General features: G+C 43.7%; 1 protein-coding gene across 5 annotated transcripts in view; it reads right to left on the reverse strand.

Moving 5' to 3' along the window:
• Nucleotides 1-223: 223 nt before the first annotated feature.
• LOC138945829 (hemocyte protein-glutamine gamma-glutamyltransferase-like) overlaps nt 224-17,923 on the reverse strand; it is a 163,287-nt gene continuing 145,587 nt past the window's right edge. For all 5 annotated transcript variants that reach the window (XM_070317357.1, XM_070317368.1, XM_070317342.1 and 2 more), the window contains 11 exons: nt 17,489-17,596; nt 16,513-16,687; nt 14,991-15,129; nt 14,620-14,723; nt 10,963-11,125; nt 9,840-9,916; nt 8,522-8,610; nt 7,696-7,900; nt 5,930-6,090; nt 3,872-4,008; nt 224-3,081 (listed from right to left, as the gene is read on the reverse strand). In XM_070317357.1, the coding sequence (XP_070173458.1) occupies nt 2,907-3,081; nt 3,872-4,008; nt 5,930-6,090; nt 7,696-7,900; nt 8,522-8,610; nt 9,840-9,916; nt 10,963-11,125; nt 14,620-14,723; nt 14,991-15,129; nt 16,513-16,687; nt 17,489-17,596 (1,533 nt within the window). In that variant the 3' untranslated portion in view covers nt 224-2,906. The remainder of the gene's footprint in view (nt 3,082-3,871; nt 4,009-5,929; nt 6,091-7,695; nt 7,901-8,521; nt 8,611-9,839; nt 9,917-10,962; nt 11,126-14,619; nt 14,724-14,990; nt 15,130-16,512; nt 16,688-17,488; nt 17,597-17,923) is intronic.

The following is a 17,923-nucleotide window of genomic DNA, read 5'->3' on the forward strand; positions in this document are numbered from 1 at the left end:
AAGGGACAGGTTGTAAGATTAGGCTTTGCCTAAAACCTCTATCCTTTGGTAATAAAGTTCAGTTTCAGTTTCAGTTTCAGTTTCTCTCTATTGCACTGATACTCAAAATTGCGCAAGCACTTACGCACGCACGTATGCACGCCGGCACACATGGACGCACGCACACACACGTACACACACGTACACACACACACGTCACACACACACACACCCAAAATCCAAATTTATTTCAAGCTCAAGCTGTGAAGCATTTATTTGTTTATATCAAGTAAAGCCAAGAAGTAAGGCATAGGTCTACGAAACCTCAAATATCGAGATCATCACATCCACTTTTAAGTCTTTTCTGACCAGGTTCCCAAATAGAAGCAACAGAGAGGACATCGGCCTCAACATTCATTTTGTAAAGAAAAGATAAATCATATACAAAAACATACAAAACCATTTGACCATACATATAACAATGTTTGTCTTTGTTTAAAAAATTATTAAAGAAATATGGGACAGGAACAGCAGGATTAGTTCTGTTTGTTATTTGTTCCCGTGGAAGGTCTTTCTTTCTTTCTTTATTTGGTGTTTAACGTCGTTTTCAACCACGAAGGTTATTTCGCGACGGGGAAAGGGGGGAGATGGGATAGAGCCACTTGTCAATTCGACAATTGTTTCTTGTTCACAAAAGCACTAATCAAAAATTTGCTCCAGCGGCTTGCAACGTAGTACAATACCTTACTGGGAGAATGCAAGTTTCCAGTACAAACGACTTAACATTTCTTACATACTGCTTGACTAAAATCTTTACAAAAATTGACTATATTCTATACAAGAAACACTTAACAAGGGTAAAAAGAGAAACAGAATCCGATAGTCGCCTCTTACGACATGCTGGGGGGACATCGGGTAAATTCTTCCCCCTAACCCGCGGGGGATCCCATGGAAGGTGTTATTTGTCACAGCAGAAGTACATTATAATTAGAAGATCATACACCTGTGGTCAGAGTAATTATATTTTACTCCTGAATCTTTAAAACGTCTACTTTTCTTTTTTTCTTCTTCTTCAAAATTGCTTCTTTCACTCTTGCGCGACAACCAAATCCAACACAATGTGTGTGAAACTAATTTGAGAGTTCGATATAACTTTTTATTTGTGTATTCATCTCGTCCGTATGCAAACCGTATGTTTGCTTTTCATTTGTAACACGATTTTGATTGGTCTGAATTTTGTGTGTCTTTTTTCACTAGAAAAAAACACAATTGACATACTAATGAGGGACTTAACTGCACAGCTAAACTTGGTTTATGATACTATGATATAAAAGCAAGGGAAACAAAGGGAACAGCAGCATATCCTTCAAGAATATTAGGCCAAACAAAAATACATGTTGGTTATAGGCTCCACTCCAGCTAGGCCTTCCGTGCACCCCCCTCAGGATCCAGCTTCAGTAGGCTGGAGATATTCATTTGGGTCGTTTTATCAAGTTCGCCACGAAAAAACTCATTCCCACTTCTACTTATGCCCCTTTGTTTAAGGGTACCCCCTCGAACGCATAATTTATCTGTGAAATCACAACAATGCACAGCTGCAATGAATGAACAGAGAACCACTTCTTTCAAATCAAAACATTTAAGTTGATCATAAATCTTATGAAAATTACCTATTACAGTGTTCAATGTTTAATAGGTTGGCTGTAGTGATGCTTGATAGGCGCGAACCGTCATTTTCACAGTGCGCAAAGCTTGTCAACTTTGATGAGTAAAAGGTTTCAACAAATTTGGGTTTTCTGTTTCATTTTTGAGAAACTACAATGCCTTTGGATAAGTTCAAGCCACATTTGAAATTCCTGAGAGGATTTGTTGTGACACCAGATGAGATATTTCTCCCCTACCCCCTAAACGTGAAATGTGCAAAAAGTGTGTTTTGGGGGGGAAATGTGCAAACAGTTTTAGTGTCGGCGGGAAAAAATAGGGTCGGTCGGGTTACTCTAAACCAACATATATTTTTATTTGGCCTTACAGTCTACAATAAACAATAATATTTAAACAAACGCATATGCAAGGCATACTACTGTGTTTAGGTGTCATGTTGTCGTCAACACACTAGAAAAATAACAGTGTGTAAGTTCCAATTTAATACTTTACTATTGAAAAAGAGGAGGTGGAATGTTGGAGAAAATGCAAATCGTATGGTTCCTGTATTTATAACTAGGGTTTGTGTAATTCTTGCCCTGGTTGTTTTTCGTTCAGTATCTCGAATAAATTATGTACCTTTACAAGGAATGAAAAAACGGTCCAGTGCGCTTGTAGAATGGCGGGAGGTTACGTCGACGCTTTTACATTAAAAATGTTGAACTGCAGAGAAAAAAACAAATAACCCAATTTATAGGAAATGAAAGTTTTTTTTAACCAAACTATTAAACAGACTACTGAACATCGACTTATACACATAAACCAACAAAACACGAGTTAAAAAAGCAGATAAAAATTAGAAACTTAAATAAAACTACTGCATATAAATTCAAAGACAAATTATGAATCTGACTGATAAAGTTTTGTGTGAACAATCTATATTTTCTACGTGGAGAATAAACTGAGCTGAGGTTTTCAGAACACATGTGTATTCTGCTCACACAACTCTTTATAATCAGGTGAAACCAAAGCTCGTTATAAGGTCACTAAAAAGCAAAAAGTTCGTAATCCTGCTGCATCGAGCGATAACTATGGAAGCGATAATTCAAACGATGATCGAGCCGATTTACGTAGAACTGACGTCACAAAGGCAACGACATCACATCGGCTTCTGTCCCTGGCGTCCTTTTGGCTTGACGTTGATGTCGTGTTCCCCGTTGACGTCCTCGAGCTACTTGGATGATCCAGCCGATTTCCGTAGAGCTGACGTCACAAAGGCAATGACATCACATCGCCTTCTGCCCAGGGCGTCCTTTGGCTTTGGGCTTGACGTTGATGGCGTGTTCCCCGTTGACGTCCTCCAGCTGCTTGGAGTTGAAGACGGCCACGAGGTGTTTCTTGCCGACCTTCCAGGGTTTCAGCGGGACGGTGGCCATGAAGGTTCCTTTTGGCTTCACGTCACTGGGCAACAACAAATTAAAGGCCAGATGATGATGATGATAAGTTTTGTTTAACGCCCTCACGGTAAAACCATTTGGGGCATGTTCCCGGGTTTTACCCCGACTTTAGATGGTAAAAAAAAAAGGGACAGAAAAAAAGAAGAAAAAAAAGGGCCACCACAGGGGTTATAATAAATGTTTTAATAAAGGGGTTGTCGCGCCAGAGGATCGGGGCTGATTTTTATACAGACTTGGAGACAAGGCCAGGGTCAACGTCTATAGAAAATTAGCGGTGAAACTTGTTACAGTGTCAGGAAAACTATGTGGCTTTTATATTTTTGCAGGTCGTGGGGGTTGGGTCGGGGGTAGGGTGGGGTGTTGTTAAGCTCCCATACGTGGACCAAAAACGCGCGCCATCTCTCCTTCTCCTTCTCTCTTTCTCTCCATTTCTCACTCCCTCTCTCTCTCTCCCTCTCTTTCTCTCTTGCGTTACTCCTCCCCCCCTTGCTTTTGTACGGGCTGGTGGCCTCACAAATAAAGCATGTGTCACTCCCTCTCTTTCTCTCTCTCCCTGTTTCTCTCTCTCGCTCCCTCCCTCACTCTCTCTCTCTCTCACTCTCACTCACTCTCTCTCTCTCTCTCTCTCTCTCTCTCTCTCTCTCTCTCTCTCTCTCTCTCTCTCTCTCTCGACTAGCTGTAAGAAAGGACCATGTGGACCTAACGCTATAATCCTTATGTAATTACGTTTTCGAGTTCGAGTTCGAGTTATTTCACAGAAACATAGACAGCAGGGTAAATAGAATGTCACTTACGAACAAGGGATCTCTTTGGCCTTGCTGATGCCAGGGGCCTCCACCTCCAGCACACAGTCGGTCAGCGTGGTGGTCAGCGGGTTGACGAAGGACACCATCAGCTCCACCTCTTGACCCACCTGCCCATTGTCCGGGGCCTGCAACAAACGATGACCTCGCAATGTTACAACAAAACTAGTCCGCATTACACCTAATGGCTCATGAAGGAACAACAGATAAGGTTCAAAACACGACGGTCTCAGAAAGAAAACAACAAAACTAGACGGCATTACACCTAATGGCGCATGAAGGAACAACAGATAAGGTTCAAAACACGACGGTCTCAGAAAGAAAACAACAAAACTAGACGGCATTACACCTAATGGCTCATGAAGGAACAACAGATAAGGTTCAAAACACGACGGTCTCAGAAAGAAAACAACAAAACTAGACCGCATTACACCTAATGGCTAATAAAGGAACAACAAATAAGTTTCAAAACACGATGGTCTCAGAAAGAAAACAACAAAACTAGACCGCATTACACCTAATTTTGTTTGTTTGTTTGCTTAACGCCCAGCCGACCACGAAGGGCCATATCAGGGCGGTGCTGCTTTGACATATAACGTGCGCCACACACAAGACAGAAGTCGCAGCACAGGCTTCATGTCTCACCCAGTCACATTATTCTGACACCGGAACAACCAGTATTACACCTAATGGCTCACAAAGGAACAACAAATAAGTTTCAAAACACGATGGTCTCAGAAAGAAAACAACAAAACTAGACCGCATTACACCTAATGGCGCATGAAGGAACAACAAATCAGTTTCAAAACACGATGGTCTCAGAAAGAAAACAACAAAACTAGACCGCATTACACCAAATGGCGCATGAAGGAACAACAAATCAGTTTCAAAACACGATGGTCTCAGAAAGAAAACAACAAAACTAGACCGCATTACACCTAATGGCGCATGAAGGAACAACAAATCAGTTTCAAAACACGATGGTCTCAGAAAGAAAACAACAAAACTAGACCGCATTACACCTAATGGCGCATGAAGGAACAACAAATCAGTTTCAAAACACGATGGTCTCAGAAAGAAAACAACAAAACTAGACCGCATTACACCTAATGGCGCATGAAGGAACAATAAATCAGTTTCAAAACACGATGGTCTCAGAAAGAAAACAACAAAACTAGACCGCATTACACCTAATGGCGCATGAAGGAACAACAAATCAGTTTCAAAACACGATGGTCTCAGAAAGAAAACAACAAAACTAGACCGCATTACACCTAATGGCTCATGAAGGAACAACAGATAAGGTTCAAAACACGATGGTCTCAGAAAGAAAACAACAAAACTAGACCGCATTACACCTAATGGCGCATGAAGGAACAACAGATAAGGTTCAAAACACGATGGTCTCAGAAAGAAAACAACACAACTAGACCGCATTACACCTAATGGCGCATGATTGAAGGAACAACAGATAAGGTTCAAAACACGATGGTCTCAGAAAGAAAACAACAAAACTAGACCGCATTACACCTAATGGCGCATGATTGAAGGAACAACAGATAAGGTTCAAAACACGACGATCTCAGAAAGAAAACAACAAACCAAACCAGAGAGGGAGAGTGAGAGACAGAGCTGGTACGCTTTTTTGGTCGACGTATGGGCACTAAAAAGCTAAATGTTCGTAAGGCCTAAAAAAAAAAATAGATGTGGTTACGGTAACCCGACCTACCCTATTTTTAGGGGCCGACCCTATAACTTTTTATTACATTTGTCAAAAAAACACACAAAAAACCAAGAAAACGAGTGCAGAAAACGCAATGAAAGCGAAATCGCCCGAGTCGCACACTTATTTCCCTGTCATGTAGGTTTAATTTGTACACATTACAAAAAAAAGTTTACAAAAAAAAAAGTGATTGCCTACCTTCCTACCCTATTTTTTGTGGCTATGTTACCGTAACCACACCTATTTTTTTGTTGTTGGCCTAATCGTGTTGCGGGCTTGATGTTGATGCCATGTTGCCCGTTGATGTCCTCAAACTGTGTACCCACCTTGATCTCGAGGTGAGGTTTACGGAGACGCATGTCGTCCTTCTTGGTGAAGACCTGGTCAGTCTCATTAACCCTGGCCACTACGGACACCGACATCATGCAGCAGTCCTTCAGCAGCTTGCCGTACTGCTCCTGCGAAACCGACAGGGTGATCTCCTTATCTGTGGAGAGATAGAGATATATACAGCTATTAGTAAAGTGTGCCTTGTTCTGCCTTGTGATCGACGAAACAGAGAAAGTGCAACATCATATTATAAGCATGCAGGCAGCGTTATAATTATACCGACGGGAGTCAAGATTTGGGTCACTTCTGTACATGTAGCCATGAAGAAGAAAACTAAATACAATTCATTAGCTGGTTAAATAGCTTTTTTTTCAACGGCAAACAACTAGATCGTACAGGACTCTGACAAATAAAATGTTACTGTTCGTTTTCTGATGAGACTGCAAGAGCTTCTGACCACCTTTGCATTCTTTGGGGTTGACAAATGCTGTTGTCATCATTTTCACGAGTTTTTATTCACAAGCACCTGGTAAATAAATCTCATGTTCCCCATGCAATAACTCGAGGTGGTGAATTGGTTTGAGCTTTCATGTGAAACGTGGATTGTCAAAGTAAAAGCCAATCAGGCTGATTGTTTGATCTGTGGAACCATCGTGGCTTTGGATTTGTGTTTCCGAGGACAACGATTGTAAGCATTCACTCTCAAAGACCCAATCAATGTTGATAATTACCGCGGCGACTCATGGTCAATTTGCAACTTATCTCTGTAATCGCAAAATCCACAACGAAAAGTCATAAACACTTAAAAGAAAAGAAATATGCTCAACACTTACTGAACTCACAGGTATGATCGCAGCTCTGTACATTTTCAGACTGGAAGAAAAGCGTCAACAAGCTACGTTTGACGTCACATACAAGTTTGACGTGTTATCTCGTGCTACTGTGACGATGCTTTGTGGCCCGGAGTTGGATTCTAAAAATTCGTCTCCCTGTGGGTTATTGTGCATTTTGTTGCACAACCAAAATGATGACAACAACGATGTTTGGTGGCTTGTTGTCAGACCAGCATTTTGTTGTTGGTCCTCGGGGAGCATATCGCCTTTTGTCTCATATTTATCAACCGCGGCCTTCGGCCTTGGTCGATAAAGATGAAACAAAAGACGATATGGTCCCCTTGGGCCAACAAAAAAGCTGGCCTGTCAACAAGCCACCAAACATCTTATAATATTAGCATCGGTATATAACCAGAAGTCCACTAGCATTCATTCTGCCCTTTGTCTTTGAGACAGATAGACAGATTGATAGACAGCCACCCAGCCAGACACTAGCCAGCCAAACAGAGACACAGCCATCCTGCTAGCCAGCCAGCCAACCAGACAGACAGAGAGACAGGTAGACAGACAGAAAGACAGCCAGCCGGCCAGACACCAGCCAGCCAGCCAGAGAGACATCCAAGGCCGTCAGCCAGGCAAGAAGCCAGCCAACCAACCAACCATACCGACATAGAGACCGGTAGACAGACAGAAAGATAGCAAGCCAGCCAACCAGACCGACAGAGAGGCAAGTAGACAGACAGAAAGACAGCCAGCCGGCCAGACACCAGCCAGCTAGACAGAGAGACAGACAGCCAGCCAGCCAGCCAGCCAGAGAGACAGCCAGCCAGCCAGCTAGCCAACCAGCCAACCAACCAGATAGACAGAGAGGCAGGTAGACAGGCAGAAAGGCAGCCAGCCAACCAGCCATCACTCCAAATGTCACCTACTCTTGCCGGGATTGATGGCGACGTCCTCAAAGTGGTTGTTGCCCACCAGCTCGGCCACCACGCCGGTGTAGTACATGGTGTTGGCGACCAGGGTGCCCGTCAGGTGACGCTGTTTCTTGCTGGTGTTGGTGCACTTTAGGGTCACCACGAAGTCACTGCCGACGAACGTGTTGTTCGCGTCAAATTCCAGCTCAAACTGCACGTCCTGTGAAAGAGAGAAGCGGAGAGTAATATAGACTAAGATGGGTCAGATAAGAGAACTCACAGCCACAGTGACAACGGTGTGCATTTTACCTCGGGTTCATCCATTTGGTGTCATGTCTCATTATCTTTAATGTCCTGTTACATCCACACCAACCACAAGAAACTACGAGAAAGTGTCATCAGAGAAACAAACTGCAAGTGAGATAGGAACACACAGCCACACTAGTAGCAATGGTGTACACATTATGTCCCGTAGTTCGGGTCCACCCCCGTAAGCGTTATCTTTACCGACCGTTGAACTCCCCCCAACCCCCATCACCACCACCACCACATCAACAACATCAGAAACAGAGCGGCAGAAGACAGACAACCTTTAAGTAAGATAGGAACACACAGTCACACTGCAATGGTGTAAGAATGAGGTCCATTCCCCCAGGCCACCTTTATAGGCGTCATGTGTGTTGCTTTTGACACGTCCATCCCCTATAACAACCACTACTACTACACCAACAACAAGAAGAAAAAAACCCAAGAGAAATAGAGTGGTAGAAGACAGAAAATGTTCAAGTTAGAGAGTTAATTAGACACAGCCACACTATTGTATAGAAATTGTGCCCCTTACCTCAGGCCCACCCTGGTAAGCGTCGTGCTTGCTGTCCTTCACCCCCACCTTGTTGGCCCTCAGCACTGCAGCGCGCTCCTCAGAAGAGTCTGGAGGAATAGTATAGTATAGTATAGTATAGTATAGTATAGTATAGTATAGTATAGTATAGTATAGTATAGTATAGCATAGCATAGAATAGTATGGTATAGTATGGTATAGTATAGGATAATATAGTATAGTATACCGCCCTGATATGGCCCTTCGTGGTCGGCTGGGCGTTAAGCAACAAAAAAAAAAAAAAAAAAAAAAAAAATAGTATAGTATAGTATAGTATAATTATGAAAGGCACGAGGCATTGAATTTCCACCCGTCGCGATATAACCTTGAACGGTTGAAAACGACGTTAAACACCAAATAAAGAAAGAAAGATTGAATTTCCAGTTGGTCTTGCTGACATAAAAAAAAACCCACGTAAATTAAGTCCATCCGTTAACAGTAAAACGGACATACACTGAAAAATAAGTTTGTACAATGACAAGTATGCCTGTTATCCAAACTTGAAATGCCATCCTTAAATGTTTCTCTTTAACTTGTCTCTGTTGCCATTAAGAGCTTTGGATTTCATCTCCTTCGTTTATCCACACACCTTCATCCCTTGCCGCTAAATTTACATCCTATCTACCAATCCTTCTCTCTTCCTCCTCACTCTTTATTTCAATCATTCCTGGACGAGGCGATCTCGTACTTCCCATCTACCATGTATTAATATTCCTCTATCTCTGTGCCTCCTCCCTCTGTATCTTTCATTCTTGGGCAAGGAGATCTCTTACTTCCCAACTACCATTTGATCTTCTTCCTCCATCTCTGTGCCTCCTCCCTCTTTATTTCCATCATTCCTGGACGAGGCGATCTCTTACTCCCCAACTACCATTGAATCTACTTCCTTCCTCTCTCTTTCATCTCTCATCCTATCCTTCATTCCCAAACAAGGAGGTAACTTACTCTCCAACTACCATTGAATCTACTTCCTCCATCTCTCTTTCATCTCTCATCCTAGCCTTCATTCCCAAACAAGGGGGTCACTTACTCTCCAACTACCATTGAATCTACTTCCTCCATCTCTCTTTCGTCTCTCTTCCTAGCCTTCATTCCCAAACAAGGTCAGTTACTCTCCAACTACCATTGAATCTACTTCCTCCATCTCTCTTTCATCTCTCTTCCTAGCCTTCATTCCCAAACAAGGAGGTCACTTACTCTCCAACTACCATTGAATCTACTTCCTCCATCTCTCTTTCATCTCTCTTCCTAGCCTTCATTCACAAACAAGGACACTTACTCTCAGCGTACTTGTAGTGCTTGGTCACGTCCTCGCGGTCTCCACGTAGGGAGCACGTGCTGATGAATTTCCCCACGCTAAAAGTAAAAGAAAATCATTCTGGTAAACGTAACAAGTAAAAGCGAACACAATTACAGTGTTCTAGATGATCGAACGTGTAGCAAAGACCTGTACTTGTACACGTGTAGATATTGCGTCACCTGTGACTCACTTTTTTCTCTAATGTTCCAAATGCATACGTTGTTTTGCTACCACCAAGACTGTAGATTTTGACACCCGCGTGACGTAAAAACAAAAATTGATGACGTTCCCGTACACGTCCTGAAAAGTGCTGATCTAGATCTTGCTAATAATGCGCTAAGACCGGATGCAAATATCTTCTTGGTCGTGGTTCTGTGAAAACATGACTTCTCTACTCACTTCATCACTCTCATTCAAAACAGTACAGTAGTACCCCATTTTTAAGTCCTCCAAAAATCTGAGAAATGTAGGTCTTTAAAAGGAGAGGTAAATGACACTTTACACGGATAGTATATAAAGAGCGGGTCTTATTATAGAAGGCGTCTTAAAATTGAGGCTCATTAAACAGAAACTTCACTGTATCAGGGCTAATGTCCACAAGAAAAATACCAACCGAATGGGAGCCAGCCACGGGATCGGACTGGTTGAAATCACAAACACAGACCCCAACTTCAACCAATCCTTCTTCTTCGTCTTCGTTCATGGGCTGAAAAATCCCACGGTTTGTACATGTACGACCGTTTTTACCCCGCCATTTAGGCAGCCATACGCCGCTTTCGGGGGTGCATGCTTGGTATTTTCGTGTTTCAATGACCAACCGAATTCTGACATGGATTTAGGATTTTTCCCGTGCGCACTTAGTCTTGTGCTTGCGTATACACACAAAGAAGGATTAAGGCACTAGCAGGTCTGCACATAAGTTGACCTGGGAGACCGGACAATGCTCCACCCTTAACCCACCAGGCGCGACCGAGATTCGAACCCACGATCTTCTGCTTGGGAGGCCGTCGTCTGCCACTAGGCCATTGCACTCGCCTGACCTATCCAACCCCGACTGGTAACTTTCTTGTGCCCCTCACCCCAGAGTTCCCTTGCAACTCACGAGTGTGTCTCGACTTTGATCCGCTTGTAGGTCCCGTCCTTCTGGATCATCCAGTACACCTTGTCGGCGTTGACCTCGGCGAAGATGAAGTTGCCGTCGTAGGGCAGGTTGACCTCCCCCTCCTTGATTGCCAGCACGGGGCAGGGCCCGCAACAATACACGTCTGCAACACGGACGAGAAACATCATTGCCTAGCCGTGTAAGGGATCATGTTTTCCACCATAGCTCTTTTCGTGATTTTATACGGGATACGAGCTTGCATTCTTTGACTTTAAAAGCAAGCTAAAAACAAGAAATTCCTCTGATAGGAAAAACACCCCCGTTGGTCAAAGGGAAATAACCATTCTCACTGCCACCAACTGAGAAGGTTATTTCCCTTTGACCAACGGGGGTGTCCGTCTATAAGTCGTTGTATAATTTTAATCCACCAATAACCCCCTAACCGTGTGTTTGACTGGTCCCAATTTTTGTAAGGACCGTCTCAGGAATGTATAGAACCTGTTCACCAAGTTTGGTGACGATCGGTCCGTTCATTCTTGAGATCTACTTGCGAACACAAACACACAAATACCGCCACAAACACATCGAGTGAAACCTATACACACCCCTATACCGGGGGTGTAATAAGCAGTCTGGCTGCTTCCTTTGCAGCGTGGAGATTTTCTGTTGAATTCATTTTGCCCGCAAAAACACACGTCTGCAACACGGACGAGAAACATAATAGACGATTTTCGGATATAACTCTGTCAGGATGTGCAAGCGTTGTAGAATAGTTGTACCCCTTATCTCATACAAACAGAAAACACGTGGTCGACCAGTTAAAACCACGATCGCAGCGAATTACTGACTCCGATGTGTATGCTATGTTTTGTTATGTTATGCAGTGTTTAATCCCTATGATGCCCATTTTTCTCTAAAATCTGCACATGATTTTATACGGGATAGGAGCATGCATCGTTAAACGCAAGCTAAAAACAAGGCGAAATAACACATTTAGTCAAGCTGTCGAACTCACAGAATGAAACTGAACGCACTGCTTTTTTCACCAAGACCGCATACTCGTAGTTTCGTCAGTCCACCGCTCGTGGCAAAGGCAGTGAAATCGACAAGCCAGAATAGTGCGGTAGTGGTCGCGCTGAGCAGGATAACACGCTTTTCTGTATCTCTATTCTTTTTAGCGTACTGAGTTTGTTTTTAATCCAAATATATCATATCTATATGTTTTTGGAATCAGAGACCGTCAAAGAATAAGATGAAATTGTTTTTAAATCGATTTCAGAAAAATAATTGTAATCATAATTTTCATATTTCTAATTTTCAGAGCTTGTTTGTAATCCAAATATAACATACTAGAGGAATACCCGCTTCGCCGGGTAGCCGGTTTCGCCGGGATGAAATACTTGGAGCCGTACGCCGGCTTTGCCGGGTCCGAACAATGGACCCGCCAAGCTTAGGTCCCTCCCAGATTCGTGGAATGGGAACAGCACGAAAATGATTCAGTGGCCATAATGCCATTCCTGACCATATCCTTGTCGACGAATGTAACCGTGTTAATCACCTTTGGAGGCGAACTCCACTCAAACAGTATTGAGCAATTTAGAGCTTATCTCTAAGCCCTTTTGATCTGTTATGGCTTCTCAAAGGAAGGCCAGTACATACAAATACACAAAAGCCGCCAGACCACATCACAAACAGAACTGAACAATCCACAGGTGTTGCTCACATAGAGAGAGAGAGACACACACACACACACACACAAACACAGAGAAGCCGTATATATAGAGAGATGGATGACAGTGTATTTTTCGCGTGGCTATAAATTGATTCGACCTTTGCACTTTTACAGTGAGGATAATTTACGGGTCCAATTTACGTTCTGGACACTGCGGTGACCTTCTAAAAATAGTAACAGAACGCCGGGAATATCCGAAGATGCCCCACTCATACTATAGTGCACCATACGAAGGAAGGGAGGTAAACGCTGAAAACCTGGAGAAGATAAGGAAGAGTTACTTATAATGGTGAAATGAACACAAAAACCAAAATCGGTTCAGCGCTGCGCGCTGAGAGCACGTGTTGAAATATCTCATCGATGATATTGTGTCCGGGGTGTATAGCTGAATACGGTGTCCAAATTTGAAAAAGATCCACAGAGAACTTTGGCGTTGTGATGTGGTGTAGCGGCTTTGGTGTGTCGGTATGGGGGCCCGGGTAGCTGAGGTGGAACCAAAATCGGTTCAGCGCTGTGCGCTGAGAGCACGTGTTGAAATATCGACCAGGTTGTGTCCTGTCCCGGGTCTACCTGAATATGCCCACCAAATTTGAAGCAGATCCATCGAGAACTTTGGCCGTGCATCGCGAACTCACACACAGACACACAGACACACAGACAGACAGAAGTCGTATATATATATAGATGTATATGTTTTTGGAATCAGAAACTGACGAAGAATAAGATGGAATTGTTTTTGGATCGTTTAATAGAAAATAATTTTAATAACAAGTTTCCGATTTTTAATGACCAAACTCATTAATTAGTTTTTAAGCCACCAAGCTGAAATGCAATTCCAAAGTCCGGGGATATCATTCCCAGGAACTCTCATGTCAAATTTCATAAAGATCGGTCCAGTAGTTTAGTCTGAATCGCTCTACACACACACACACACACACACACACACACACACACACACACACACACACACACACACACACACACACACACACACACACACACACACACAAACACAGACACACATACACCACGACCCTCGTCTCGATTCCCCCTCTATTTCAAAACATTTAGTCAAAACTTGACTAAATGTCATGAGCAGCCTGGCTGCTTACTTCGCACCGTTTTCTGTTGAATACATTTTGTAAGTGACATTTAGGCCTATATGGTACTTTCTACGATGCAAGTCTCATTTGGAACCCCTCTGTTTCATGCTTGTTTTCAACGTCAAAATTAAACTAAAGTATGCAACCAACATAAAAAGGTTCATCGATGTTGAAGATTTGTAACGATAGGTATTCCCCCAAAAGGGGTCACCATTAGTCCATGTGATATTTTGTTTGTTTGTTTGCTTAACGCCCAGCCGACCACGAAGGGCCATATCAGGGCGGTGCTGCTTTGACATATAACGTGCGCCACACCCAAGACAGAAGTCGCAGCACAGGCTTCATGTCTCACCCAGTCACATTATTCTGACACCGGACCAACCAGTCCTAGCACTAACCCCATAATGCCAGACGCCAGGCGGAGCAGCCACTAGATTGTCAATTTTAAAGTCTTAGGTATGACCCGGCCGGGGTTCGAACCCACGACCTCCCGATCACGGGGCGGACGCCTTACCACTAGGCCAACCGTGCCGGTTCCATGTGATAGCTTAAACAGATCTGAGATGGTGAGCCGAACTGTTTTCAGGGGAAGGATTTTGCCTTTGAGCAATACAGTTTTTTGTCTTCTAAAATACTGATAAACGTTATTCTGATAAGCAATTAAAGGAATAAAACGCCGTTAAAAAATATTACCAGAAAGGCAATAAACTACAATGGCAGAATATCACAGTTAGCAATTAGTTGTAGCACCAAAGAAAACAATCCTAAAGCAAAACGAAATAGCTGACCACGCAAACCAAGCGAGGGGCCAACAGAACTGACCGTCACTGGTTTCTTGAGGTGTGGAGTCAAGGGCCTGCCATCCTCCGTAGCCAGCGGGCAGGTCAGGGCGAGCCATCCACGACTCGTTCCACACGTGGAAGTTCCTGCACACAATAGATCATACAGAGTCAATTGCTATGGCTGGCTGTAAGTGCCAAACTTCACGGGCAGAACACCATTAAACAGAAAATCATAGTTTTGTTGATTTGATTTAAAAGAACATGGGTACCCGCCTCCGTTTTAAAGAATCGCCCGTCAAATTTCCTGTTAATACGTCCCTTCGTCTTCTGAGTAAACCTAACAATAAATCCAGCGAGTAACGCACACACACACACACACACACACACACAAAACACCCCCAAAAGACCTACCAAACGGAATCCTCGTCCATGTCCGACAGGGGGTTGCCGTGGTCGTCGTAGTGGATGTCGATGGTGATGGAACAGTCGGCGTCGTGGGCTGAGGCGAAGTTGGTCACACTGCGGGCAGGAATGCCCAAGGCACGCAGAACTGTCAAATACACACACAGGCGTACAAACATACAACTACACACAAAACATTACCGGCCGCAATCACCTCCACCACCACCTCCACTAATCACAACACAACACCAGTACCAACTTCCATACCCCCCCTCCCCCCATCAGCACCACCAATGGTAATGAGAAAAACAATAACAGCAATAACAACGACAACACCCCCTTCAACAGCTCTTACTGGTGATATTTCATTACCCCAGAAAAGCCCCAGCACTTGTCCACTCTCCTCAGATAAGAGGTCTTCTGTTTCTAATACATTACCACCACCAACTTCACTCACTGGTAGTAAGGACGCAAGAAAAGACCCAGCACTGTCCGAACTCCACAGATGTCTTCTGTTTCTAACACAATACCACCACAACCAACACCAACTACACTCACTGGTAGTAAAGACGCCAGAAAAGACCAAGCACTGTCCAAACTCATCGGAGGCTTTCAGCTAACAATACACAATCACCATCTCACCCACCACCTCCAACTTCACTCACTGGTAGTAAGGACGCCAGAAAACACCAAGCACTGTCCAAACAATTTAGAGGTCTTCTGGTCCTAATACAATACCATCACAACCAAACTACACTCACTGGTAGTAAGGACGCCAGAAAACACCAAGCACTGTCCAAACAATTTAGAGGTCTTCTGGTCCTAATACAATACCATCACAACCAAACTTCACTCACTGGTAGTAAGGACGCCAGAAAAGACCAAGCACTGTCCAAACAATTTAGAGGTCTTCTGATCCTAATACAATACCATCACAACCAAACTACACTCACTGGTAGTAAGGACGCCAGAAAAGACCAAGCACTGTCCAAACAATTTAGAGGTCTTCTGGTCCTAATACAATACCATCACAACCAAACTTCACTCACTGGTAGTAAGGACGCCAGAAAAGACCCAGCACTGTCCAAACAATTTAGAGGTCTTCTGGTCCTAATACAATACCATCACAACCAAACTACACTCACTGGTAGTAAGGACGCCAGAAAAGACCAAGCACTGTCCAAACAATTTAGAGGTCTTCTGGTCCTAATACAATACCATCACAACCAAACTACACTCACTGGTAGTAAGGACGCCAGAAAAGACCAAGCACTGTCCAAACAATTTAGAGGTCTTCTGGTCCGAATACAATACCATCACAACCAAACTACACTCACTGGTAGTAAGGACGCCAGAAAAGACCAAGCACTGTCCAAACAATTTAGAGGTCTTCTGGTCCTAATACAATACCACCACAACCAAACTACACTCACTTGTAGTAAGGACGCCAGAGAAGACCCAGCACTGTCCGAACTCGACGGAGGTCTTCTGTTTCTAATACAATACCAGCACCAGCACCAAACACACTCACTTGTAGTAAGGACGCCGGAGAAGACCCAGCACTGTCCGAACTCGACGGAGGTCTTCTGCTTGTAGTACTGCTCCAGGATGGGGGCGCTGCCTGTCCAGGACAGGGGGGACTTCCCCCCGCTGTAGTCGCCTGACCAGTTGCCCGTCAGCACGCCTTCTTCGTCCTGAGAGTTCACCTGTGATGCACATGGCATAATATGTGTAAGTACATGAGTTGGTATTGGGGTCGTTTTTATCTGAGAACATTTCTTTGTTATAGGTATTACAACATTCAGGCATATGTGGCCTGAGGACGCTATGTCCTTAATAGACGTCGTCTGGTGGGGGAGGGGGGGGGGAGGGGTTGGCAGTCCGAAACGTGTGATTCTCAGTAAAGACCTCTTTGTTTTACGACCAATTATTTTTTGGGAAACATTTACAAGTCGCAACTTGGAGTTTTTGCTGTAGACAATAGTAGGAAAGTGGAACCTATACTACTGCACAGTACAAAACAATGACATGCCATTTTTGTATATACAATGAAAAGAAAAGAAAGCATTCAGCAAAAGAATCTAACTTGATCAGCAGCATTCATTAGTGTTCTTTTGTTTTGGTTAGAAAATCCACGAGTTCGTTGCCTCCCACTCCCCAATCCCCACACATACACATACACACATACAACTGCACCTTCCCTGCTTGTTCCGCAAACACACACACCCCTCATCCACCAAATGATGTTCCTTTATTAATCAAATATGTAAAGAGAGAGAGAGAGAGAGAGACAGAGACAGAGAGACAGAGAGAGACAGAGAGACAGAGACAGAGAGACAGACAGAGAGAGACAGAGAGAGAGAGAGAAAGAGAGAGAGAGAGAGAGAGAGAGAGAGAGAGAGAGAGAGAGAGAGAGAGAGAGAGAGAGAGAGAGAGAGAGAGAGAGAGAGAGAGAGAGAGAGAGAGAGAGAGAGAGAGAGAGAGAGTAAACAAGCAGTATTGATTACCAAGGCGGTAAGCTTTCTGCAGACACGGATGGCGTCGCCACGCACGGAGAATGCGATATCAGAGATGTCCAGCAGGTACATGCAGCAGTCCAGTACGTTGCCCGAAAACTGCACGTCAAGCAAGTAAAACGGTATATATAACTACAGCATGAATGACAAAACAGCAGTATGTCAAGAAAGGTAAAAGCCCCCGTCTTTTGTATTTTTTCATGAACATGAACAACAAAAATAATAGAAACATAAAAAAACAAGAGGCGAAGCCTTCAAGGCTCACGTAAGAAATCGACAAACAGTAACACAAACTCAATCACTCCGTCACACACACACACACACACACACACACACACACACACACACACACACACACACACACACACACACACACACACACACACACACACACACACAGTAAGCATAGGTGAAACTGTGCAAGAA

This window comes from Littorina saxatilis, linkage group LG1, assembly GCF_037325665.1.
Source record: "Littorina saxatilis isolate snail1 linkage group LG1, US_GU_Lsax_2.0, whole genome shotgun sequence".
Lineage (NCBI taxonomy): Eukaryota > Metazoa > Mollusca > Gastropoda > Littorinimorpha > Littorinidae > Littorina > Littorina saxatilis.